Below are 27,829 nucleotides of genomic sequence, written 5' to 3'. Positions count from 1 at the left end.
GGCAGAGAATGCTGATTTTGTATTCAGGAGAGCATTCTGGATTAGAGATGTGAATTTGGGTATCATAATCATGAAGGTGATGGTAAAATTGTGGAAGGTGGGCAATTCACAAGGAAGAAATTCTAAAATGTTTTAAGAAGATTGTTATGATTTGTATGTGAGGCATCTCCCAAAAGTTCACGTGTGACACAATACAAGATGGTTCTGAAGTGAAATGATTGGGTTGTGAGAGTCTTAACCCAATCAGTAAATTAATCCCCAGTAGGGATTAACTGAGTGATAACTGAAGTGGTAGGGTGTAGCTAGAGGAAGTGGGAATTAGGGCATGGCTTTGGATATATATTTGTATCTGTTAAGTAGAGTCTCTCTCTGCACTTCCTGATCACTATGTGAGTTGTTTCCCTTCACCACACTCTTGCTACATGGTGTTCTGCCTCACCTGGAGACCTGAGGAATAAAGTCAGTTGTCTGTGGATTGAGACCTCTGAAACCATGAGCCCTCAAATAAATTTCTCCTCCTCTATAATTGTTCTGGTCAGATCCTTTAGTCACAACAGCAAAAAAGCTGACTAAAACTAAGATAAGTTCAGAATACTGACAGATGTAAAGAAATCCCAAAGAAAAGGAAATAAGTAAAGGACTAGGAAGACTCAGGTGAAGCTAAGAGCCTAAATAAAAATGCTTATCATTGACATATTTCAAGAAGGCAGGGCAGCATATTGCTAACCAAGCTTTAGTGTCAGAATTCCTGGGTTCAGATCCCATCTCTGCCATCATTAGATCTTGACATGTGACTTAACTGACCTGAGCCTCTTCATCCTGAGATTTAAAATGAAGGTAATAATAATAATGCCTGCGTTATAGAGTTTGGGGGAGATTATATAATATATTTAAAGGAGAGCAATTATTCAATTCATGGATGTTATTGAAATATTTTAAAGTAATTTGATGACAGTTTTAGTGAGAAAATCTTAGAATCAAGAGGAAGAAGGAGAGAAATTAAAACTGTGCCTTTGGAAGAGAATTACTTTCATATAAGTTAGAATTTCTGAGCAGTCCAGAGAAATTATTTGGAGTTAAATAATTTAAATCTCTAAGCATTTGTTTGTTATAATTAATTGACTTTCTTGCTATCTTCTTAAATGTATGCTGGGGTTTGGGTATCATTTGACTGAAGCTCCCAGAGTCTCTGGGTTGATTTCAGTCTTCACTGTGATGGTATAGAGGTAGTGGGACCTAGTGGAAAATGATTAGGTCACTGGAGTGGGCTATCGGGGGGGAGAGATTAATGTAGTTCTCATGGGACTCCACCTAAACCCATGGTAACAAATTGTTATACAAAGAGTAAGCCTGGCCCCTGAATCTCTCTGGCTTTCTTGATTGCCATGTGATCTCTTCCTGTGCACTCACCCGCCCAGAAATATCATCTGCCATGTTGTGGTGTGGCCAGAATCCCTCACCAGTGCTAGACCGATGTCAGTACCTTGTTCTTGAATCCCCAGAACTATGAGCTAAATAAACCCCCTTCCTTCCTTCCTTCCTTCCTTCCTTCCTTCCTTCCTTCCTTCCTCCCTCCCTCCCTCCCTCCCTCCCTCCCTCCTTCCTTCCTTCCTTCCTTCCTTCCTTCCTTCCTTCCTTCCTTCCTCCCTTCCTCCCTTCCTCCCTTCCTCCCTTCCTGGGATTGAACTCATAGGCACTCAACCACTGAGCCCCATCTCCAGCCCTATTTTGTATTTTATTTAGAGACAGGGTCCCGCTGAATTGATTAGCATCTCACCATTGCTGAGGCTGGCTTTGAACTTGTGATCCTCCTGCCTCAGCCTCCCAAGCCACAACCCTTTTTCTTTGTAAAAGAATTTTGTTAAAGAAAAAGAAAAGGACTAAGACAATATGAATGAGTAAAACATACATTTGAATTAACACAGGATTGAGATTGATATAAAAGACTATTAAGGAGGAAGGAGAACTATTAATAGAGTACTGATTAAGCCTTCACTCAGGCTATCTTTTGGTTTCAACATCTTTGAATCCCATATCATTTAGTAAGCAATGAGTGGAGCTAAAAGAAAAAATAAAACTGGACACAAAAAGTAGAACACTCTAGTTTTAGAGTGCTGAAAACATAGAAGAGTATTGCCAAAAAGTGAGATTTTGGAGTTTGAGATCTTAGAGGGAAAGCAGTTTGAGGAGCTAGAAGAATGTAAGATAGTATAAAGTGGTTCATGGAAATGATTCATTTTCATTCCACAAAACACTGAGATGGGAAAGTCAGAACTGTGTAATGCAGTAAGCAGATTAGCTGTGTAACTCTAAAAAGGTCAAATATAAGACCTTAACCCCATGAATTTATTGGTTTTATTCAATTACAACAAACTAAATTTGAAATTTGTTATTTTATTTTGTTTATTAAGATAATTATGTTTCAGTTTTCTATTGAGTGAAAATTTTTGACTCATTTTGGAATCATTCATGTATGTAATTTTAACCACAAAGGTACATTGTGTTCATTTGAGACATTAAATGGTTTGTAAGCAAATACAAAGTACATGCTATGATTACAGTAGTAGTTATAGCATTTAACTTCATATTAATTGATGCAGGATTTATATCAGTAAAAAGCTATTAGTAGAAATTTTGATGTCTAGCTTTCTACCAGAGAAATAGTCACTAAAAATGCTCATTAGAAATTTTACATTTCTGTTTAATTCCACTCTGAATATAGAACATAGGATGGTAGATATTTCTTACAAATTCGTGTTAAGTATGAGAGCTTACCTCAGTAACTGCCTTTCGCTTAATCTCAACAAAATTCAGGACTTTTATTCAACACTGAAATGTTATGCATTTCCCTCACCAGTAGTGATTCAAAGAAAAAAAAAAACTCATAATTCTGAGCTCAGGAAACATATATATTGGTTAATGGTTCACTCTTTTTATAAAACAATATGCTAAATCCAGTCCAAGAGGTACATATGTGTGTCATGACAGTATAGAAGAGCTACCTAAGTCTTTCTGAGAGAGTAAGCATCTTCCTAGAAGACAAGCCCCTGAACTGAGGCATGCAGCTAAGTGTGGCTTGGTCAGAGAGCCAACGGGGACAGATCTTCAAAGCAGAAGTGATTGAAAGCACACACAGTCCCAAGTCCTAGTGCAGAACACAAGACAGAGGATGTAAAATCTAAGCTAAAGAAGCAGACTGAGACCACATGGAAGCCTTGTTTGGACAAGACTTGTCCGTCCCTCCCTCCCTCCCTCCCTCCCTTCCTCCCTCCCTCCCTCCCTTCCTTCCTTCCTTCCTTCCTTCCTTCCTTCCTTCCTTCCTTCCTTCCTTCCTTCCTTCCTTCGTCTTAATCTTTTATTAAGTTTGAGCAGTCAGTTAAGAGATTTTCTATGTACTCCTTACCCTCATGCATCAGGGCCTTTCCCAAGAACAACATCTTCCACCAGCGTGATAGGTTTGTTATAATTAATGAACCTTCATGAACACATCCTTATTTCCCCAATTCGAAAGTTTACACTAGTATTTGCTCTGGATACTGTATGTCTTATGAGTTGGGAAAACATGTATGGATATGTATCAGCCATTTTGGTATAACACAGGAATAGTCTTGTTACCTTACAAATCTTTCATGTTTCACCTCTTTATCCTTCTCTCTCAACCCCTGAAAGCCCCTGCTTCATATATATAATATAAATATATATTATATATAAAAACTATGGTATGAGATATATATATATATATATATATATATATATAGTCTGCCTTTTCCAGAATATTATGTTTGGAAGTATAGTATGTAGCCTTTTCAGATTGGCTTACTTCACTTAGTAACATGCATTTAAGTTTCCTCTGTGTCTTTTTGTATTTGGATACATGATTTCTTTTGAATGTTGAATAATATTCCTTCACCCGGTTATCTAATGAAGGACTTCTTGGTTGCTTACAAGTTTTGGCAATTGTGAATAAAGCTACTATAAATGTCTTTGTAAAGGTTTTGTGTGGATGTGAATTTTTATCTCATTTGAAATACCAAAGAGTGCAGTTGCTGGATCATACAGTGTAGATACGTTTATTTTTATAAGAAACTATCAAAATGTCTTTTTTCTTCCTGCCAACAATGAATAAGGGTTTTAGTATTTCACATCCTCATCAGCATTTGGCCATCATTTTCTGTATTTTAGCCATCCTAGGTGTATAGGTAACTATTGTTTTAATTTGCAATTCCTAATAACACAGTCTTTAGTATCTCTTCATATGCTCATATGCTCATACACATCTGTGTATCATTTTAACTGAGGTGTCTGTTAAGTTTTGACCCATTTTAATTGACTTGTTTGTATTGTTGAGTTTTTGAGACTCTTTATGTCTTTGGAGTAGCAGTACTTTATTAAATATGTATTTTGTAAATATTTCTTCCAGTCTGTGGCTTATCTTCTCATTAACTTGATATCTTTCTTGTTAATGAGCCTGAGTTTTATTTTACACTAGTGGTTATCCAAGTGCATATTTATGTTTTTATAATTGATATGCACATATTCCTGTGAGAAGGTATTATGTGAATTACTTAATACATAAAAAATTAAATATAATAAAGAAATGAATGATGTTTTATGAATTATGAATGTATTGATTGAGGTTCTTAATTGCAAAATACAGAATTTGCTTTGGAATTACATCATGTTAGAAGGCTCTTTGGATTTGGGGGCTGATTGGAGAACTGGACTCTTAGAAAACCAATCACCTTGACTCTGCTACCAGTGGGTACCTCTGACGCTTAGAATAAGAGGCCAGATATCTGCCAGTGCTAATGGGGAAGAACTGAATGACTCTTCCAGCTGATGGAAAAGACTCAAACAATTCTGCTACCTTGTTCACTAGAGATGGTTTTTCTCCTTTGTGATTCTGTGGGCATAAATGGTAGATAGAACCTATGCTGCTGTCTGTCGGGAGTCTGGAAGTGTGAATTCCTTTATATTCTACTTTGGGATCTTATGGCTCCAGATGTGAGAAACTATCAAAATAAAATATACAGAAGGTATTCCACAGATGACAGATATTTGCTGTAGTGATAGAAAATACATTTTTGCTGACATTGAAAAATAATTGTTATTGATAATAATCTCATTTATTTATGAATATTTTAGCAATCATGAGGTGTTATAAAATCTCAAGCAAAATACATACGCGAGGAAGGGTCATCATTAGTGATAGTGCTATAAATTCAATTTTTCTTGATAATTAGTTTTTTGGTCAGTATCATGTGATCTGAATACATCACTATTATTTTTAACTTATTGTGTAGCTCAAAAATACATTCATCACTCCTTTGGGGTTTTGCTCATGCTTTTTTTATGAGTACACTCTTCAGTGTTGGATTATTTACAGGATATCTACAGCAACCTGTCCGTTTCATGAGACTATCTTTTCCCTATATATTATTTCTGAGTCTAATATGCAAAGATTCATTTAACATAGCACAGATAAGTGATAATATTTCATAATTGATTGAGAGCCAGTCAGTAAACAAAGGGACTGTGTTTCACCCCCTGGCAGAGCAGAGTTCCCACTCTCCTTCAGGTGACTCTGCTCATCCTACATTATTTCTGTACCATCTAACACATTGATTAAGTGAAGGAGTCTGTTAGCCTACACAGAAGTATTAATATAGTCTGGATAATTCTTGGTTAGATGAAAAAAAATAGGCTCAGAATTCCAGATATTTCTCTTATACCAAAAGTGGATTTTGTCATGCACCCTGTGATGCAAATATATTTTATTTTAGAATCTAGGGCTTGGGAAGGAGAGATTTTGAGAGAGTAGCAGGGTAGTGTCATGGCCAGATGTGAATTTTTAATCACTGTCCCAGATTTATCAGTTGAGGTTGTACTAGAAAAGACCAAAAGCAGGAAAGTTAGAAAGGAGGATATTGTATATTATTCAGAATTCTGACTGACGACGACATGATTGAATGAATCTCAATATTTAAGGGTTGGTGAATGATTAGAAGGAGATACTAGGGTAGGAAAAAAGAATGAAAAATGACCTTCTGGTTTATGACTAAAATACAGGGTTTTTAAAAAAATTTTTACAACAAAGGTTGAATGAATCATGCTTTATAATTTCTGGTTGTTTTTTTAGGGAGAAAAAGAAAAGCCAGTTGAATATTATTCTTTCCTGATATTGTGCAATACTTGTATCAGTGTTTTCATTAATTCCACAAGTTCCCCTGGAACTTGGATCTACTGTAGACACTGGTTCTTTCTAAATTTCAGATAAGATTTTTCACAGGTAGGCACTCAATTTCCATGATTTTCCCAAAGTGGGAAATAAGTAATATTTCATGGTAAGATTAAAAAAAAAGATTGCCTTCCTAATACCTGAGCAACGTATTATGAAAATGTAATGGCTTGCCCTGTGTGTCCTGGGTTGAACTCATTACTACTGTATGTCTTGCTTTTAGCTGGGATGATAGCAGTTCTGTGAGCAGTGGCCTGAGTGACACCTTGGATAACATCAGCACTGATGACCTGAACACCACGTCTTCAGTCAGCTCTTATTCCAACATCACTGTCCCTTCCAGAAAGAACACTCAGGTAGGAGTCACCCTCTTTCTTTTACCACTGTTTCTGCTACTTTCTTCCCCAAAATTATTTTGTATTAGATTAAGCTGTAGCACAGCCTCCTACCCTGAAATAATTGCATTAACTGATTAAGCCAGAGCTGAGAAGGATTCATTTTGCTTCCCTGGTCCCCAGAGTGTCTTTATCTTAGTCTTTGCTAGAGCTACAGCCTGAGGATTTGCAACAATGTGCACCTCAGCCTAATTTTGATCATAGAAAGCAGCTTACATATATGTATTTCCTATTTTTATCATTTAACCTAGAAAGACCTATGTTGTCATGTGTTTCCTATTAATATTGATATATTTGTTCCAAACAGCCAACCTTTGGATAATGCTTGATTAATTTTATTTTGATCCCTGAAATGAATTACTAGTTCTCATGTACTAATGGCAAGTCAAGAATGGACATTAAATAATTAAGTTTTATCTTGTCTTACCTTTCCTTGTTACATTTGACACAGAAAATTCCTTCTTTTCTGGAGTGTTTAATTAGGTTTTTCTGCACATATTTATCCTGACATTCTCTAATCTGTGCAAGTGAGAATTATGTGGCTAAAATTAATGAAACCTAAATGAAGACATAGATAAAAATAGAATCGTCTCAGGAATCCTTTTGAAGACGTATAAATCAGTGCAGCTTTTTTTAAACCAGTTATCTGGGAGAGCATCTCCAGTGCCTAATTCACTTTATAGATTTTTTTGCACAGAGTTTTTCTGAAATGTTTTTTTTCATAGCTGAAGACGGATTCGGAGAAACGTTCCGCAGCAGATGAGACCTGGGACAGTCCCGAAGAGCTGAAAAAAACAGAAGAGGATTTTGACAGTCATGGCGATGGAGGTAGCAAGTGGAAGAGTAGCTCCTTAGGACTTCCTGAGGACCCTGAGAAGACCGGCCAGAAAGCTTCCCTGTCTGTTTCTCAAACGGGTTCCTGGAGGAGAGGCACATCCACCCAGGGAGGGACTCCAGCCAGACAGAAAGCTGGGACAAGTGCACTCAAGACTCCTGGTAGGCTCGGCACTTGGCAGCTGTTTCATAAAAGTGCTTTAATTTATTGTTTCAATTCAGTCTTATTTTCTTTAAAAATAGCTCTCTTTTAAAATCAGATTCTTCTCCATATACTTAAAAAACATTTTAACTAAATTTCACACACTTTTTTCATCTAAGGCCACATGAATATGACCATCTAGGCATGCTTTAGAGACCTCCCTCACAGTTTGGAGATCTGGAGTGTCTTAGTGTGTTGTGATCACTTATGGCCATGGAGAAATAAAATAAGGCTACTGAATCAACAGTGCACCTCCATCTGTTCTAACTTCATTAGGAAAATTTATAATATTTATGTTAGTTATGCCACTGAGCTTCATCACAAACTCTGAGGGACATAAGCAGTCACACTAATTTAATGGGTTAGGATGCTGGATATTTAAGATCCTGTTTAGACTTTTTAAAAGAAAAGAGTAAAAGAATTCTGAAAGAACACACCTTTTCCTTCTTTTTTTTAAACTCTCTGTCCCCCTTAACTTTTTTTAAGCAGTTATTTAATTTTTATTAAACAGAGCCACCTGAAGTATGGATGTTACAGGTCATCCAGATATAATCATTTCGATGTATTATATTTTATTTCTCTAATATTTTGCTTGATCGGGTAAAGTGTTATCATTTTAAAGCATGAGAATTGCAAGACATGAGATATTAACAGAGAGCATTAGTACTTGTTTTCATTTTATCTCCTCCATCTCTGATCAAATTTCCTCTGACAGCTAAAAATTTTTTTGTGCTTACACACTCAGTCCTCCCAATACATTAGATTGTACTCCAAGATCTAAAGTAGTTCACATTTAGGAGCTGAAGTAATATAAAGAAACATTCACATTTTATACATTACTTTAGGAAGAGGCATGACACCAAAATATGCAGACCCATATTTGTGTATTTCTCATTAATTAGGGAAAACCGATGATGCCAAAGCTTCTGAGAAAGGGAAAACTCCCCTGAAAGGATCCTCCCTACAAAGGTCTCCTTCAGATGCAGGGAAAAGCAGTGGAGATGAGGGGAAAAAGCCCCCCTCAGGCATTGGAAGATCCACTGCCACCAGCTCATTTGGATTTAAGAAACCAAGTGGAGTAGGGTCTTCTATTATGATCACTAGCAGTGGAGCGACGATAACAAGCGGCTCAGCAACACTGGGCAAAATCCCCAAATCTGCCGCCATTGGTGGGAAGTCAAATGCAGGGAGGAAAACCAGTTTGGATGGTTCACAGAATCAAGATGACGTTGTGCTGCATGTGAGCTCCAAGACCACCCTACAGTACCGCAGCTTGCCTCGCCCTTCAAAGTCCAGCACCAGTGGTATTCCTGGACGAGGTGGCCACAGGTCCAGTACCAGCAGTATTGACTCCAATGTCAGCAGCAAGTCAGCTGGTGCCACCACCTCAAAACTAAGAGAACCAACTAAGATTGGGTCGGGGCGCTCAAGCCCTGTCACTGTCAACCAAACAGACAAGGAGAAAGAAAAAGTAGCAGTCTCAGATTCAGAGAGTGTTTCTTTGTCAGGTTCCCCTAAATCCAGCCCCACCTCTGCCAGTGCCTGTGGCACTCAAGGGCTCAGGCAGCCAGGATCCAAGTATCCAGATATTGTTTCACCTACATTTCGAAGGTAAGGATATATAAAATGATGCATAAAAAGTATAGGATGTACATGTCACATACATATACTATATACAAACATTTATATATGTGTGTGTGTGTATATATATATATATATATATATCCCAAATACACATTTTCTAAGATGCATATATCTTAGAATCTTGTAAAATGCAAAGAGTTCTAAGAATCTGATCGTATACATAGGTAGCAAAAAAGTGGTGCTCCTTTTGAGAAATGGTCAAACATTGCAATTGCATTATCATTGTGGGTATTAGTAATACAAACAGCATATGTAAGAGAATTGAAATCAGATGGCAATACTCAAGGATAGTGATTAAAACAAAGTAATAGCTTGTAAAATTTCAGTAGAGTTTCATCAATCAAAGCAGTCAGTCTTTATGACTATCAGCATTGACTTCCAATGTTTTGTAATATGGCTGGTTCTTAATGAGTCGATGGTCATAATATAGATGATGCTGTGTTCTTATTACAGATTACATAGGGAAAATTCATACAGTACCATATCTTGACATACTAAAGAAAATTAAGGTATGATATGATTGGCAAGGTTTGAAAACATTTGGAATTTTAATATAGGATGACAGGCTATTTTCTAGCTCTTCATCAGCTTTCTTTGTCAGGACTCTGGTAAGCACATGATTGGTTTCTGCAACAGTATGATCTTTGGTATCAAATAGGTGAAGTTCTCAGAAATATAACTGTTTCTAAATAACCTAAGTGGCAGGAATATAAATATAGTTAAAAATTTGAAACAAATAAGCTATACCTATCTGGGTCTGTTTTCTCATCTGTGAAATTATAGAGCATAACTTACAGTTCATTACCTCAATACTTTTAATGTTGCTTTTATTCTGCTAACTAAACCAAAGCCTTTTATATTTTGGAAATAATTGGTCTTAAAACATTTAGCAATCTTTGATATTTTTTTAAATTCTAGAAAGTTCAATTCTCAATATAAATATTAATCCTGAAGAACTGGCATTTTGAAAGGTTGATCCTCATTGGAAAGAATAAATTACAGCTTATAGCAAGAGTAAATATTTGCATTGCTTAAGGAAAAGCAAATAGTGCCCTCCTGTGACCCATTACCTATGAAACAATTTCTCATATTCATCATAAAATATTTCACTGTAGAAAATATGGATTTCATTGCAAACTTAATCTGTAATCATTATGCCATTACTTCATATCACTTTATTTCCATATTTACATAAATTTGATTATATCATCTGCTTCATTTACAAAACTAAAATGTTTTCTAAACTAAACTCCAATATTTAATTTAGCACCAACTGTGTTTCATGTCTATTATAAATATGCATTTGAAGAGCCCTGGCAACTGACACGAAACCCTTTGGCCTTTCCAGGGGAAAATATGGACAAACTCACATGTTGCCAACAATGTCCAAAATCGTTTCTGACCAACTATTCCCTGACAGGCACCCAGGCCACCAGATATTCAGTGCAACTTCCTAGATCTTGCCTTAAGCATTCCTTTTAGATACTGAATAAACTGTCAAAAAGAAAAAAGAAAAAAATTCATTTAAGTGTTCTATATCGAATGCGTAGAAGTTGTTTCATTATAATGGTTCTGTAAATAGGTAACCTCAAGAATGATCAGAATATTTGCATGAAAGATTCTTATGATCGCTTAAATTGTGAAAGCCCCGAACTTTCATGCTTGGTCTTTGTTTTGCCTGCTTCCTCCTTGCCCCGGGTAGCAACCCAGAGCTGACTTAACCCTCACCATGAGGATATGAGAGATTTTGAGTACTCAATTAATAAAACAACCAAGCCTATAAAGTTCTTTAACATAGAGACAAGATGTGCTTGGTAGCTCAGTACACCACAGCACACGTGGCTCTTGTGCACAGTAACCCTAAATATTAAATGTGGATATTAGTTTCTTGGAACAACTGAAGTTGTTATTTGTTTTTCTTTTAGGTTGTTTGGTGCCAAGGCAGGTGGCAAATCTGCCTCTGCACCTAATACGGAGGGTGTGAAATCCTCCTCAGTAATGCCCAGCCCTAGTACCACGTTAGCGCGACAAGGCAGTCTGGAATCACCGTCGTCTGGTACGGGCAGCATGGGCAGTGCTGGAGGGCTAAGTGGCAGCAGCAGCCCACTCTTCAATAAACCCTCAGACTTAACTACAGATGTTATAAGCTTAAGTCACTCCTTGGCCTCCAGTCCAGCATCGGTTCACTCTTTCACATCAGGTGGTCTTGTGTGGGCTGCCAATATGAGCAGTTCCTCTGCCGGCAGCAAGGACACTCCGAGTTACCAGTCCATGACTAGCCTCCATACGAGCTCTGAGTCCATTGACCTGCCCCTCAGCCATCATGGCTCTCTGTCTGGACTGACCACAGGCACTCACGAGGTTCAGAGCCTGCTCATGAGAATGGGTAGTGTGAGATCTACTCTCTCAGAAAGGTGAGCTTTCCTGAAAGCATTGCTGAAGTCTCACCCCTTTCTCCCTGCACCGTGCCTAACTCCCCATGTGAGTGACGTTTGTGCAAAGCAATACAAGATTGAAAGACATAGTATTGATGAGACTTAGCCTTTTCTTTTATACGAAATTTGCAGAGAAATAACACCATTAAGGGTAGGGTGGCTAGATAATTAAGTTTCTCAATATGAATGCACACATTTATAGCCAGCAGGCAATGTGAACATTTAAAGCATGTATTTATATATTGAGCGATGTCTTCTCAAGACATTTTAATGATTTGGCTTGAGCTCCATGATAACATAAGCTCCTTATGATAATTTAAACATTTTTAAAGACCAAATTTAAATGAATTCTGTAATCATGCTCTGAGCAATATGTTAAATTGGTTTTATTTGTGCTTCTACATGAAAAAAACAGCAAACTGATCACTGGGGAATCCTAGGAATTGGAGGGGAAAAAAGTCAGTTGTCAGCCCTGAATTCTTAAAGAAAATTATATATAGTGCTATTTGTAAATAAGACTCTTAAAAATTGATCATCGTCCAAGTATTTCCATTGGTTCAATAATTTCTAACTTAAAATAGAGAATATAATGCAGCATCTTTGACTAATACACTTACCAGAAGGTGTCAATGTTGAACAAAATGATTCTAGAATCCTACTGACAACCCCCCAAAATCCTAAAATAATTGATAACGATTCTTACTCCTGGGAAAATTTCTTTAAAAAATTCTTAAAACTGCCACTTTTCCCCTACTTGTTTCTTGGCACACATAAAGCTTTCACAAATAGTCTTGGCCACATGTGTTAATGTACTATTTGGGTAACACTCTGGTCATTGAAAATTTCTGATACATTTTCCTTTGGTTTTGCTACTGTAAACAGCATATACAACCAGAGTTTGATTTTTTCATCAAAGAAGTTAGGCTTCCGAAAACATTGCAGATTCTAGTTTCAGAACTTCTAAGGTATATGGGCATCATAACAGGTCATTTATAAAACTTCTAAAAATTAAGTCAAATTATAAATTTTCATAGCCAATTTTAATGAATGTATCATAGGTTATAAGTCAGATGTGGGGAATCCAAATAGCAAGTTGACAGCCAGATCAAGCATACTACAAATAGGTTATTATTTATTAGCTAGAACTACCCTCCAAAAAACAGATTATTTTTAAATTATGAAGGTAACTGCAGCAAGTTGGCCATCAACCTCCTTCCTCAGCATTCGGGTGTTAAACACACAAAAAAAATATAGTCAAGTAATTAATTGTAACCCAGTAACCCTCAAATCAAAATCACATGTTAAGATTGATGAGTTTTATAGCTATAAGTGAGATACAGTTTTGACATTTTAGTCTGATCTATATTTTAGCTGAGTACAATATGAAGTTTCACTATAGAAATATACAAATATGTAGTTACTTATTCATTTTAAGCAAATCTTTTTTTAATGGTTGATTAATCTTGGAAATAGGCCAGTTTTACAAATGGGAATTCCATAATATTAAGCAAACCAAATAAAGATTTTTTTCCAAAATATACTGTGAACCAATTTTTAATAAATGAATGCTTCCTTTGAGTCTTAAAAATGCATTCACGGACATTAAGCCACATAAAATAAATGTTAATACCTTCATAGGTATAGTATATAAGAGATATTAATTAGTCCCAGCAAATTAATGGATGGAAATAATTTTTTGATATAAAACATTCTGCATTTTCTTAGGAATGAAACTGCAAGCAATAGCAGTTTAACCCTTTAAAATGCATGTAAGGAAGTTTTTGATCTGTGGAGAAGAAATTGGATGCAGTTCATGGTTCTGACTTAATTGGACAGCAGCATGTAGAGAATGCTAAGGAAATAATAGAGCCATATCTGACAGAAAGTGTGTTAAAGTGTAAATATTTAAAGGAAATTAATTAGAGATATACCATAGAGAAATCTGTAAGTTTATGACAATAGTTTGATTTTCATATTCTATATTTATATTAAGTCAGTGGGTTTTCATACAGATTTTAATTTTAGTTTAAATTCTTTTTCCTTAAAATTGGTGAAATAAATAAATAATAAATAAATCAATAATAAAACACTTTTTTTATAACTTTCCCTCTGTAGCAATTCTAGATCACTGGTAGCCTTTGTGCAATAATAGTCCCATTTGTTTTTTGTATTTTTTCAGACCTAATCAGACTCTAAATAAAATAGTAACCAACTATGCAAATTTCTGGCTCATTATTGAATGTCAAATCTGACAACCATGCTCTAGTCTTTCTGCACAACTATGGACTTTCGGCAAACTACCTTGATGGAACCCCTACTTTACTCATTGCAACTCCTTACCTGGCCCTCCCTGGCATACGAGTTGGCAACCACTGAGGGTTTACAGAAAGTCTACATAATAAAATCCGTAACATCCATATTTGAATGGAGAGTTCTACCTAAAGCTTTAAATTACTTTGATAAATTTAAATTTTTTTCTAATTTTTTTTATTAAATTGCCTTGTGATATATACACATAATTTTTATACAACTGTTTCACATTGTCAAAGAATATCTATTTTTAAATCTTCCCTGCAGCATTAAACTTTAATTTGCACACATGAAACAAATGATCTTTAAAATAGCTTATGTGACCACATAAATACGTTAGCATAATGTAGTTCATATTTGGAGATTTCTCATATTTGGTCAATATGATTCTTTTTGTTTGTTTATTCATACTACTAAGAAAATGTCTATAGTCAAGATGTATCCTGGAACAGTCCTCTGCATAGTGTAGTAATTACCATAGTGGACATTCCCAATAAATAATGTTAAAGTTGTGTGAAGCCTTCAGATGCTATCTGTGAAAATACTAATGGAGTATACTTTGAAGAAAACATTTTAGCTTTGATTTTGAGTGATTAAGTAAATGTCTTTTCATTCATGTTTTGTCATCCCCATTATGCATATCCTGTGTATTTAATTTTGATCATTTGAGGATTTAAAAGAAAGAGCTATAATTCTGCAAATTCAATTAATTTTTCTCTCTGCTGTCCATATGCCAGAGATGATAGCAGAATCCTTAGACTTGTCCCACTTTGTTGTTGACACCCTCTTTTCCTCTGTTTTCACAGGCCATTTCTCATTTAATCTAGGCACATCTTTTCATCCCCTCTTATGACTTTTAAAGAGAGATGATAAATTTTATAGTTCTTTAAATACTCAATTGATGATTTCTAAAAAATAGTAATGCTTAAATTCATTAAAATATTTAAATACATAATATCAGAAACATTGTTTTAAGGAAATGCTCATTATTAGTCTTTTTCTCTTATATGTAAATGGGAAATACTTAATACCTCTGCTTTTATTAAAAATAATGTGAAGACAAAAGATGATTTTAAGTGGTGCTTTTCATCCTTTCTGACCACTGGAACTTGTCACTTTAACTTTAGGCACATCTATCTCATTGCCACCTCTACGGTTCCCCTGCAGGAGAGGTCATAGCAAAAGTCTAGTTAGTTGCAAAGAAAAGGGAAAGATACCACAGTGTTAGGGCAATTATGCCAACATATGATTTAATCTACTAATAATACTGTCACTTGTCACTATATTACCATTGATGGTATGGGGTTGGAAAGGAACATTGGGAGAAGTAGACATTTTGTCACCCTCTGTTGGCCTTTTTCAGTCAGTTAAACTTTGATATATATGTGTTACCAGTTATTTTGTGTAGTTTGGAGAATCATTTTTTGTTGGTTGTATAATTTGGAAGTTTTGTTTACATTATGTCCTTAGGGGTTTTCTTTGTTTTAACAGCATGCAGCTTGACAGAAATACACTACCCAAAAAGGGACTAAGGTATATATTTATCTCAGCACAATTGCTTCCTTTTTCTGTTATGTTAACTTTGTGTGCTGTCTCTCTTCCTCTCTATTTCTTTGTTTGCAATGTAGCACCTGACATTGAGGGTGAAATCACTTGTAATCTCAATCTTTTCTCTGGTCCAGAGAGTTGGTGAGATGGCCCTTAGGAAGAGATACTAGTAGAGATTGAGATGGTGCCTCAAAGTAATTTCAGTGTAATTACCACTATGTTGAAGTAATAAGAGTTCTCAAAGCACTTGTCCCAAGCCTTGGTTTTGGTGGGCAGCAACTTTTATAGAATACAGAACTTACTCCTCCAAATATTTATAAAATGACTTCCCTAACTTCTACATCTTGGAGGCATATGCTTGCAAAACCTCAAAACCCATCTAGTCTGCACATGTGGCCAGTAATGATGAAAGATTGAAGGATGCTGTAATTTGAATCAAAAGAAAATGTATTTTCATCATCACAGGACAAGTACTACAACGAAGGTATCGATTTTGGAATAAAACCTCAAAAGTCTTAATTTCTATTTTTCCCAGGTTCAGATACATTTAAATCTGAATTAATTTAATACAGTTTAAGAATCTCAAAATAATTATTCAGTTTATAATAAAAACTAAAGTGAAATTTTAATTTATTGCCATATTTTACTGCATACAGTTTCCTGAGGAGGAGACATAGAATAAACTAGTAGTGGAGGTGTAGAACTATGAGCAGGATAAATCAATTGCTCTTTGGTACTAAGAATTTAATTATTCTAGTGAAACAGTGAGTACTGGCCAAACTAGGTCTTCCCCATTATGTTTTTTTCTCTCAAATTTGTTAGCAATAGCAAATGCCTGACAATATCATATTTCAATATTATGTTCTAGAAATTTATTTTCCAATAAAGTGAGCACATTCCTTTCCTTTCTTTTTAATCCAGACATGATTATCTAGTGGCATTTTAACCAAATAACTACTACTCCTTTTTTAAAAAGATGGGAATTAGTTTGTGTCCCATTTCATGCCTTTCTGTGACCATCACTTCCCTTCCCTTGCTTCTGCCTACCACTGTCCACCATTTTTAGTCTGTGTCTTCACCCTCTCACATCCTTCTAAGCACTGCACTTTTGGGTTCTCCTCAGTTAACTTGGCTGTCTGCTCATTGATTTTCAACTTCATATCTCACAGAAGCATAATTTTCTTCTCAAATGCCTTTATTTTTTTTTCCTGTGGGATTCAAACGAATGGTGTCAAATCATCTGGAAGAACTGAGCAATTCTAATTAGATCCAATCTGTTTGAGATTGTTGTTCAGTCTGAATAGTAAGCTCCTCTCAATTGTTTTTCTGTCCTGGTATTGCCTTGCCCTTGTAGATGGGCTGAAGTATCTTAGCTGTGCTGTTTTGCAGATATACCCCATCATCTCGGCAGGCCAACCAAGAAGAAGGCAAAGAATGGCTGCATTCTCATTCCACCGGAGGGCTGCAGGATACTGGCAACCAGTCACCTCTGGTCTCCCCTTCTGCCATGTCATCTTCTGCTACAGGAAAATACCACTTTTCTAACTTGGGTAAAATATTCTACCACATAACTGTGTTTTGTTCCTCTTATGATTCACTCTCACAGGAGCCCTGGTATCTCTCCATAAAAAAAATTATTTGCATGGTAATGGTAATTTACTGTTCCCAGACTATGTCATTTATTGTTCATGACAAATGCTTTACATGGATAATACTGTTGTGATTTAGCAGCCTATGCTCCAGAGGCTCAGAGAGGTAATTTGACTTGAAAACAATTCCACTATTAGTAAGGGGCAGAGGCGGACATCAATCCCAGAACCTGGTCTCTGTGGGGAGATAGCTCAGGTGGTAGAATGCTTTTTTTGCATGCACAAGGCCCTGGGTTCAATTCCAAGCAACACACACACACACACACACACACACACACACACACACACAAAATATTTCAGAACCTGGCCTCAAACCCAAGAACCTTTTCATTATATCTTAGAATCCTCTTTAAAACCATTATTAAAGCATATCCTTATTTTTGTTTAAAATGTTAAAAATCCTTATAAAAAAGATAACAGTTTTATGGAGAAATAGAAAAATAGAAATAATTAAAGAGAAAAAATATATAATCACATGACTGAAAGATAACTTCTATGAACATTTTTTAAGTTCAGCTTGCAAAGACATCATAGAAAACACAGGAAAGAGTGACAAAACAAATAAGTTGAAATAATGCCAGTTATCATTTAATAGATCCAGTGACTTTAAAAATGTACTTCTTTTACAAAGTTGAATATGAAGTAGTCACACTGTTTGTTCTCTTTTCAATTGAAAAAAAAAATTTCTAATCATGTCCACGTACATAGTCCACATTCTTCAATAATTTTGACTTTTCAACTTTTCAGTCCAGTCAGAACTAAAGCCTGTTTCATTTTTAATTTTCCCCACTATACCAAATAGGTATTTTTAACAATTAAAACAAATTATTTTGGTATTGATTTCATTCGAGCTAATGAATTCTTAACAACACCAAGTTTGGGTTGCTAAATCTACACAGCAATGAGACTATTTACTTTTTTATTTTTATTTTTTGCCTTATACTATCAAAACATTTGAATCATTTTGAACTTTGTCTACATTTAATTAGGTATAATTCACAAAATATTTATAAAACATAGCAAATGTGAAAAAAACATACAAAAACCTAACATATTAACTCTAAAAAATTAATTGAAAAATATTTTTCAATATTTTGGAACCTCAAAATATGAAACAAAATCTAATTTCATGGAATATCTAAAACAATCCCAAATCAACCCAAATGCTGTAGACTTACTTAGTACCTTATATCCCCATCAACTTTTTCATTGATTAACATTAGTTTGATTAGTTGACTGTACATCATTTCCCCACTATTATTATTATTATTATTATTATTATTATTATTATTATTATTCTTAAATTAATTTCTTCTATTATTTTCTAAAGAAATGAAAAAAACCTTACAATATATACCTGAACTTTGTCTACATTTAATTAGGTATAATTCAGAATATAGCAACTGCACAATTTAATGTGAAGGAGATTCACAGTTTAGGTTTTAGAGAGACTCATGTACAACTACGACATTTGAATCAATGTCTTACCAAAAATGTCAAATATTTGCACAGAGATAAGTTTATTCCAAATTGAACTTAACATGTCAGCTAAAGCCAATATTTTTAAACAAATGTGATAAAAATTGATGTATGTCCCACTTGAGAATACTTTTCATTACATAGTGTTCAAAGATTTAAAGCACAATATGAAATGTAAATTATACTTCTACTGATAACAGGCCCTTTTGATAGAACTTTAATGCCTACTTATCAAATATGTCCCTTATTTTTTATTGCTATAAAAAACCAAGCCTACCTTCTTGATTCTCCTAATACTTTTCCAGCTACAATTCTTTTTCTGCAAGGGCTCATCTTAATGCGGTTTTATCATTTTAGTAAAAACTAGGTCACTTTTGAAAGTGAAAACGACTATGTTAATCATTGTTCCAGGCTTTAAGCATAAACCCTGCCCAATGTACTTCATCCACATTTACTCCTCATCTTTATGTAATTACAGAGTTTTTATTTAGACATCTTTCTCATCCTAAGCACAATTTCTATGTCGTCATCCTTAACTTTAATTTTTACCCTTTCAATCAACATTTCTTTCACTTCTAGATCTTTTTGAGCTTTAAAATTAAACCGCATCCATGTCCTAGGCTATGAAGCTACATCCAATCTGCCGTAAGCTCTCTTTTTTCACACTTCTTCATCTCCTTTAGTGCAAAATCTCAGTGTAAACGACAGGTTTATTAAAAAAAAAATCACCATCCACCCTTCATATTGTACACTTTTCAGTAGACCAAAACTTATAATTTTTATTTTAAAAAATTTGAAAGTATTATATTTCTCTCTCTTTGGGGGCATTACTCTTGCTGAAACTTTAACTCTGGACAATTTCAGTGGATTTCAAAATGATCTTACTGCCTCTTCTCTCCTATCCCTCAACATTTTCACCCATTGAGATATATGGAGGAAGACCTTCCTATCCATGTCAGTGCATTCCCCAGGGCCTATTCACATTTTATAAGCATATGTGGCTTCAGATTAGGTATCCCCTGTTCTCTATGCTGGCAAATTACAAAGAAAAAAAATAAAGCTAATTATCAAAACATGAAAATAACGAGTTTTGATGATATTTCCAGATCACCTGGACTTCTATTTATTTGGCAAAAATATGGGTTATTATTAAAATATAACCATAAATTAAAGTTACCTTATTATTAAATTCTTAAAACTACATAAAATTTAACTATTGAACTTGAATAGGTATAGTATTTCCTGCAGCTACTTTGGACATCACCTGTTTTCAGTGAGATCATTATCTTTTCTGAATGATCTGTAATATACATGATTATAACTAACATTCAAGAGTTGGAATACTCTTATTTTGAAAAACGTGTTAGTATATAAAGGTTTTTATAAATATTACTATAAAAATCATGTATAACAAATATTAGAAATTTAAGAACACTGAATTTATGTCATTGTCAGTAGATTACTATGAGCTACAGCTAAAGTAAACTATGGTTTGTGTGTAGTTCCTTACATGCTAGGTTTAACAGCATCTACTTCCACTTAAGAAGTAATATCAGATATAACTTATGTAAACAAAATAAGTCTGGGGATGAAACAGCATTTTGAATCGTTCACAGTTATTATGAGGTATCTCATAACCTGGTGAATGGTGACGTGCCTATGAATGATGAGAATTGCTTAGATTCATTGTTCACCTTGCTGCAAGGGTTACCCTGCAGAAGCATTGATATCAGCCTGTCACTTCCCAGTTCTATATATTAGATGATTTCTTTGCACACAGAGTAATTGTTAAGCACCTTGTATTGGAGCAGATTCTGTGCTTCTGCTCTCAAGGGTCACTTCACCTTATAACAGTCCTCTGTTACCCTCTCTGAGAATGCCCTTCACCCCATTCCAAATGAACTGTTTCTTCTATATTTATGGAAGTACAGAAGCTCACCATTGAGACACACATCTGGTTCAGTCATTCATTTAATATGTACATTTTCATGACATCTCTACCTTCTGCTCTAAACTCACCAATGACAGAAACTGTGTGAATCTAGAAATATTTTTGATATACTTACTTTAAAAGATCACATAAAAATTTCCTGAATCTTCAATTACTGGTCTTAGTTGTATATCCAGATTTCACAAACTAAGTTAGGATTATAATCCATATGGCATCACTTTTCTCATTTAAAACAATATCAAAAACTCATTGGTAAATATCTAGCAAAGGTACTTGGAGGTATTTTCTGCCGTGTTCTCCACAAATCACCACAAATAAATACATAATTTTAATAAAACTATGACTACACATTCAATTTAAGACAGGCCAGTAGACTTCTTTTCCCTTACATACATCTACATCTATTTTTCTCCTATTTGGAAAGTTTTATGTGTCTTCTGGCTTTGAATGAATCTTAGAAGCCACTTATTCTACCTTTATTTTATTTATTTATTAAGGAAGAAACTGAAAGGTTGAGATGGGGATATTTGAAGTGGATAGAAAGTATAACAACTACAATTCCTTTACCACTTTCTGTCCCATTTACAAAAATTCTCTTTGTCTTTGTTACTTTTGCCTTCTGTTATGTAACTCTTCTTGGTATATTTTGCATATAAACTTTTTACCTTTCAATCACCTTCCCTAGAGGCTACTCTTGTAATCAGGGACCATATCATATTTTATCTTTCTATTCAAATTTAGCATGAAAACAAAATAAAGAAGGGCTGCCCATGATATTACCTTAAATGAATATTCTTAAATACTATGAGTATATTTCCAGTAGAAACATTATCAAAAGTCTTTGTAAATCCAATTATGCCCTTTAAAGCCCACTATAAGCCCCATTAATGAGTCACTTTGAATGAGTAATGCATTAGGTTTTGAAATGATCCAGATATATGTGATGATCCAAGTTATATATCTACCTTGATATAGAAATAAAGTCAGCATACCATAGAGGGAACTGAACATCCATGCTGCCAAGTTATGGAAACCTGTGTCCACCAACAAATGAATGGATAAAGAAATATGGTCCATATATACAATGGAGTCAATCGTTTGATGGAAAATGGATGGAACTAGAGATGATCATGTTAGCTGAAATAAGCCCAAACCAGAAAGACAAGCTATCACAAGTTTCCTCTCATGTAGAATTTGGAGGGGAAAAAACAAGATGAATACAGGAGGAAGAGAATTAGTGGAGAGGAATGGAATGGGGAAGGAGGGACATTAAGATGGGTAATGGGGATGAAAATGCTCAAAATGCTATTTGCATGTGTGAATGAAACCCACCATTCTGTGTAATTAATATGCATTAATGAAAAATCAGTAATAGAAAAATTCTCAAAAATAGCATGTCTTCAGAATAAAAACCATCATGTAAAAAAAAAAGAAAAGGAAGACACTTCTCTTGGATACCTCTGTAATCATTTTGGTAACAATTATGCAAAGCCAAACTGTGAACAAAATGGCCTTCTAGCCTCTAGATACATATATTAAAGTAATGCATTTGTAGATAAGTTGAAAGCATTTATTTCACAAGCCTTAATTCATAATGTATGTAGTCCCACCATAGAGTGATTTACACAAATCCAGGTACCTTAAACATTAACTAACATTCATCCCAGTGACTCTGGAAGCTGAGACAGGAGGATCTTGAGTTCAAAGCCACCCTCAGCAATGGCGAGGCACTATGCAACTCAGTGAGACTCTGTCTCTAAATAAAATACAAAAATAGGCTGGGGATGTGGCTCAGTGGTCAAGTACCCCTGAGTTCAATCCCGGGTACACCACAAAAAAAAAAAAAGGTTAACATTCAAATTTTGAATATCCTAGTGCCTGTTAACTGTGACCATACTGAACTAGAATTCATGTCTAAAGGAATATACCTGAAAATAGGTCTGTTCTCTTGTTCTTTCTCTTCCTCTCTCTCCCTCAACTTCCCTCCTTCTCCATTTCCATTTCTTCTTCCAATATATTATAAATTTTAGAAATCCATAGTTTCTTCTTTATTATGTTTTTCACATGCGCACATAGATTTCATTCATAGTCCTGTGTTTTCTTTTACTTTAATTCATACTATCTCTATCAGAGGGTTGGTCTGTGTGATGATTTGGTTAATGACTATGAAATGTCAAGCATAGTACCTGGAAAACAGGAGGTATACCCCTTGAATTACTTCTGGGTACACTCTTCCAATTTTACCTTATTGTGAGAGCCATTAATTATATTAAGAAGTGTGAAGCCTGCTTGAAAGAAGAAAATATAGGAAGTTCTGAAATACCAGATCAACTCCAAGTCTTTGGCATGCATTTTCCAAGGTTCTGAGAGGACTCAGCTGTTTCCTTCATAGCTTAAGAAGTTCAGAAGTTTCCTCATATATCAGTAGTAAACTTGCTTTTCTTTAAAAAAAATGTTTCTCAATTTGTCTGCTATAATTTTATTCCATATTTCAAAACTGTATTTCAAATGTCCCATACATTAAATCAATCACATCTTTCTTTAAATTAATGATTCTCATTTGGCCTACATTGTTGAAAACCACTAGCACCAGATAGCAACAGACCATTGAAAATAAATTCTTAAATAAATATTTTCTATTAAAAATAAATTCTTATTTATAAGAAATAAACTTCTTACATTACAGACTTAAGATACTTCCTTGGAAACAAAATCTATTTGTGATTTTTGAGAGTCTCATTGTGGTATTCTCTTCTTAGACTCAGTACAAAAAAGTTTTTCTATGATTCACATTATGACAGGTTTACAGATACCATGTACATTACATTATATTTCATATAAAGGAAAAGTTTATTTTATTCATCCTCTTTATAACCCAATTTTCATAATAATGGAAGTACCTACCATGAACTTACATAAATTCATAACTCAGAATTACTGAAAGAAAGCTTTTGTCTAGAAGTATCTAAAATTTCTTCTTGGTAAATGTATATTTTTTTATATTTTACTTTCTTTTCCATTTTGCTTTTCCCAGTAAATTGGTGGTTTTTCTCTAAAATGAAGCCTGTAGACTATAGAAAACAATCTTTTTTTTTCATAACCGTGTGCAGAAAATAACATGTTACTGTATTTCTAGTGTGGACAGTAGAGGTGAGTTGGTGGTTTTGTTTACTGTTGCCTGACAAACTGACATACTGCCTGCCATAAAATTTCCAGAGGAAAAGAGTGACTCTGGTGATAGTGATTGGCAATTCAGAGACAGACTCTTGGCCTGCTTTAATAGGAACACCCTATAAATTCATGTTTCTCTAAGAATTGGGATGAATTCTCACTTTTTTTTCAACTTTCTATTTTCATCATTCAAGCCCTGGAGTAATAGTCTGCATATGCTTTCTTTTTCAGTGAGTCCAACCAATCTGTCTCAGTTTAACCTTCCTGGGCCCAGCATGATGCGCTCCAATAGCATCCCAGCCCAGGACTCTTCCTTTGATCTCTATGATGACTCCCAGCTTTGTGGGAGCGCCACTTCTCTGGAGGAAAGGCCACGGGCCATCAGTCATTCAGGATCATTCAGAGACAGCATGGAAGAAGGTAAGCTTAGGGATAGGGAAGACTTTTACTTAACTGTTAGAGAAAAACTGTCCCATTGCCCACAGCACAAAGATTCCTGAAGAAGTAAACTGAGTAAGTGGAATCCTCACTTAAACCCTAGAGCTGAAAGTTTTATTCTGCAGGATCTTCTCTACATTATGAATTTATATATATGCCAGAATTTGTTTAGACTAATACTTGGCTGTAAAACAATTTACAATAAATCCAATGTTCTCTTATAGAAATATGCAAAATTTTAGAGACTGTTACCCAGATGTGTCAAATATTAGAGCAAATATTTTGTTTGACATCTCAGTTTACAAGCCATAAAGATACACAAGCCAGAATAATTATCTTACAGACTATCACATGTTGTTGACTTTTATTCTCAGAAACTTCCTCTGGTGTTAGTATTTTACCATTTCATTTTAGAATTCCTACTGTACTATATTTGCTTTATATCAGTTTTTTTTTTCTTTTACCAATTGGCAATAAAATTCACACTATCCTAAAACATGTCTTTTTAGCTGTATGTATTATGTGATATTCCTTGTAAATCTTTTAAAACTCAGTAAACATAATAGCTATTTAAGTGTATATATTTTCCTAAACTGTATGACCTCAAAAACCAAACTTAATGAAAGATGTGTTTCTTTTATTTAATGAACGATTTTTAAATTATCTATAAATTAAACATGTGAGATACATATTATAATATATTAGCTATGGTTAAAATAAAACCAAATATAGAAATTCAGACTGATAAGAATGAAAGCAACCATCCTCATCCTCGTCTTAATAGTTATGCATAAAAGGAAAACTTCAGTCTCAAAACATAGCAAGGTTTAAACATCTAACCATCAATTTATTTATTGTTTGAATTGGGCTAGTTTCTTAACTTCATTAGTCCTAATTTCTGCTTCTGTAATTCTGTCCCAGGGAATTTCTTATTTAAAACATCTTCTGACTACTAAAGTTTTAGGCAGTCAAGAGAACTGTCTTATATTTTTCAGGTCATCATTGTACATTTAATATGCTGGCACTAAATCAATTAACAATATTTACATCTACCTTTTAGGATATTAACCAAACTACTGAGTTCACTGTGGCAAACAGTGAATTATATATACCCTGGTGAAATCAGCTGATTCCACTGTGTAGTAGACGAACTATAAGTAATCTGACCTGCAAGGGCATTATTTCTCTGAAATGGATATGTCATTCCTCTCACACATAGACCTTTCATAATACTTTAAATACAATTTGCTTAGCATACAGTTCATGTCCTAGAGTGCCTCACTTACAAATAGAATGATGTTTTTATGCTGGGAAATTCCAGCCTTGCATTAGGAAGCTTAATTGAATTGCTAAAAGCCAGCTTGAATAGATGAGATGGATTTTTGATACTCATGCATTGGACACTGAACTATTATTATTATTTGATTGTGATCTAGAATTAATAAATTATTGAACTAGAAGAGAAGTATTTTATTGACATCTTTCCCAGTGTGCATGCTAACAGATGAAGAGACTAAGCTATAAACTATAAGGTCACACACCTATAAATAATACGTGCATTATTTCCTAACTCATTGTCCATCTTCCTTCTGATACACCAGGCCAGTATTCTTAGTTTGTAAATGAGTCATGTAAATGAATCAGAAGTTGAAAGAATGTGTTTTGAAAAAGAATAATTGATTTAAAGACTAATATTTTGTATATCTCATAGAATGATAAGATTACCCAAGTTAGAATTCTGGTGGTGTTCTTTATTCTTCTTTTGACTCTATATATTTTAAGTTAACTTCCTATGAATTCTTATAGTACCAAAGCATTGATAGTAATAACACGTATGTTGCTCTGTTGTGATTATTTTTAATGTTTTCTTTCTAATTCTCTTGGGGCACCTATCATTGTTTCATATTCATTTTGTAGTCCCAAGATCTAGCAGGGCCTGTCACACTGTGTGTGCTCGACTAATGTTTATTTAAGAAATAAGTTAGAAGAAATAACTACATTATCCCATCATAAAAAAGGGGATTTTTGCAAATCATATTAAGTTCAATTTTATCCGCCTTTTGGATTTAATACTTTGGAAATACAAAAGACAAAAGTAGACTTTGATTGTTTAAGATGGCATTTTGATAAATAAAAAACAGCATATAATTTCCATTCTTATTTTTATGAGATATCACCTTGAAATAAGAAGTATTTATATATAACTAAAATTTTTAAAGAAACCACAAATCTAAATTTAAAAAACATAGATTAATTTATTATAACTGATTATTGAAATAGCTACTTGGAAAAAAAAATGCTTATATACCTGAAAGTATATGAAGAAAATTTCTGAAAATAGATCTTTGTTGGATAAAATGAAATTAAATGAATAAACACAAAGTATTTTTAAAATTTTTAAAAGCTTATGAAATTTTTTTTTAGTTTTATGATTTTCTATTTACTATATGAGAATTTATACTTTTCATATTTTGTAAAACATGCTTTTAATGCTCATGCTTGTCAACTTCTTTCTATAAATTGGTGAATGAGATACTTTAGGGAAGAGTATGGGATCTTTTCATGTCTCAACATCTTGACCTCCAAAAAATTATTACAGACTATGTTGGTCCGTTTTTCACACTGTGACCAAACTGCCTGACAATAACTTATGGGCTCACAGTTTCAAAGATTTAGTCCATAATCAGCCAACCCCATTGCTCTGAATCTAAGGCAAGGCAGAACATCATAGCAGAAGGGCATGATGGAGGAAAGCTTCTCAGATCATGGCAGCTAGGAAACAGAGTGTGGGGCAGGAAGGAGCCAGAGACAGATATAGTCCAAGGTCATGTCCTCAGTGACCTACTTCCTCCAACCAAGCCCTACTTGCCTACAATTACCACCCAGTGGTCCATTCAGATTAGTAATGCACTAAGGGGCTTAATCTACTGAAAATTATAGCTCTCATAATCTCATCTTTTCATCTCTGAGGATTATTATATTGCTTAACATACAAACTCATAGGGGAATATTTAGATCCAAATCATATACAAACTTGTTCTCAGAATCTTACAGCTAGCTGATAATATTATTTCCCTAGCCACCTGTTCTTTACTTTTTTAGTTAATGCCTAGGATTTATGAGTAGACATGAGTATTTTAATTCTGTTGTTCTTGTTTTCTCTAGTTCATGGCTCTTCGTTATCATTGGTTTCCAGCACTTCTTCTCTTTACTCTACAGTAAGTATTAAATGAGAATAAAATGCTTCTGCCTGTGCCATGCATAGATGATTAAGTAGATTGACATTTACACAGAAGTGGTGTGGCCACATAAAGGCATACTCTAAGCCACTCTATACCCGTTAAGCTGGCAAGTACTCCATCACTCCCTCTGTGACCCACTAGTATGTATTTTCACTTGATTCATTATAATCAATGAGTGGATGTAAAACTGAATTTTATACAGTCCCTTGGGGTATGACAGGGAGTCCCTGAAACCATGAACTATGATTTGTCATATTTTCATAATGTTTGTTTTCCTTTGTTTGATTCTCTGA

At 34.5% G+C, this 27,829-nt stretch overlaps 1 protein-coding gene across 1 annotated transcript in view; it reads left to right on the top strand.

Annotated features, from left to right (window-relative positions):
* The window catches only part of LOC143641284 (neuron navigator 3-like), a 234,832-nt gene that overhangs the window by 143,081 nt on the left and 63,922 nt on the right, over positions 1-27,829 (top strand). Inside the window, 8 exon segments of the mRNA XM_077108561.1 lie at positions 6,462-6,594; positions 7,359-7,629; positions 8,572-9,280; positions 11,239-11,727; positions 15,550-15,591; positions 16,996-17,156; positions 24,088-24,276; positions 27,460-27,512. Of these exon segments, the coding sequence (XP_076964676.1) occupies positions 6,462-6,594; positions 7,359-7,629; positions 8,572-9,280; positions 11,239-11,727; positions 15,550-15,591; positions 16,996-17,156; positions 24,088-24,276; positions 27,460-27,512 (2,047 nt within the window).

Source organism: Callospermophilus lateralis, unplaced genomic scaffold, assembly GCF_048772815.1.
Source record: "Callospermophilus lateralis isolate mCalLat2 unplaced genomic scaffold, mCalLat2.hap1 Scaffold_94, whole genome shotgun sequence".
Taxonomy (NCBI): Eukaryota; Metazoa; Chordata; class Mammalia; order Rodentia; family Sciuridae; genus Callospermophilus; species Callospermophilus lateralis.
The sequence above is the reverse complement of the archived record's forward strand: the minus strand, read 5'-3'. Positions and strand labels throughout refer to the sequence as shown.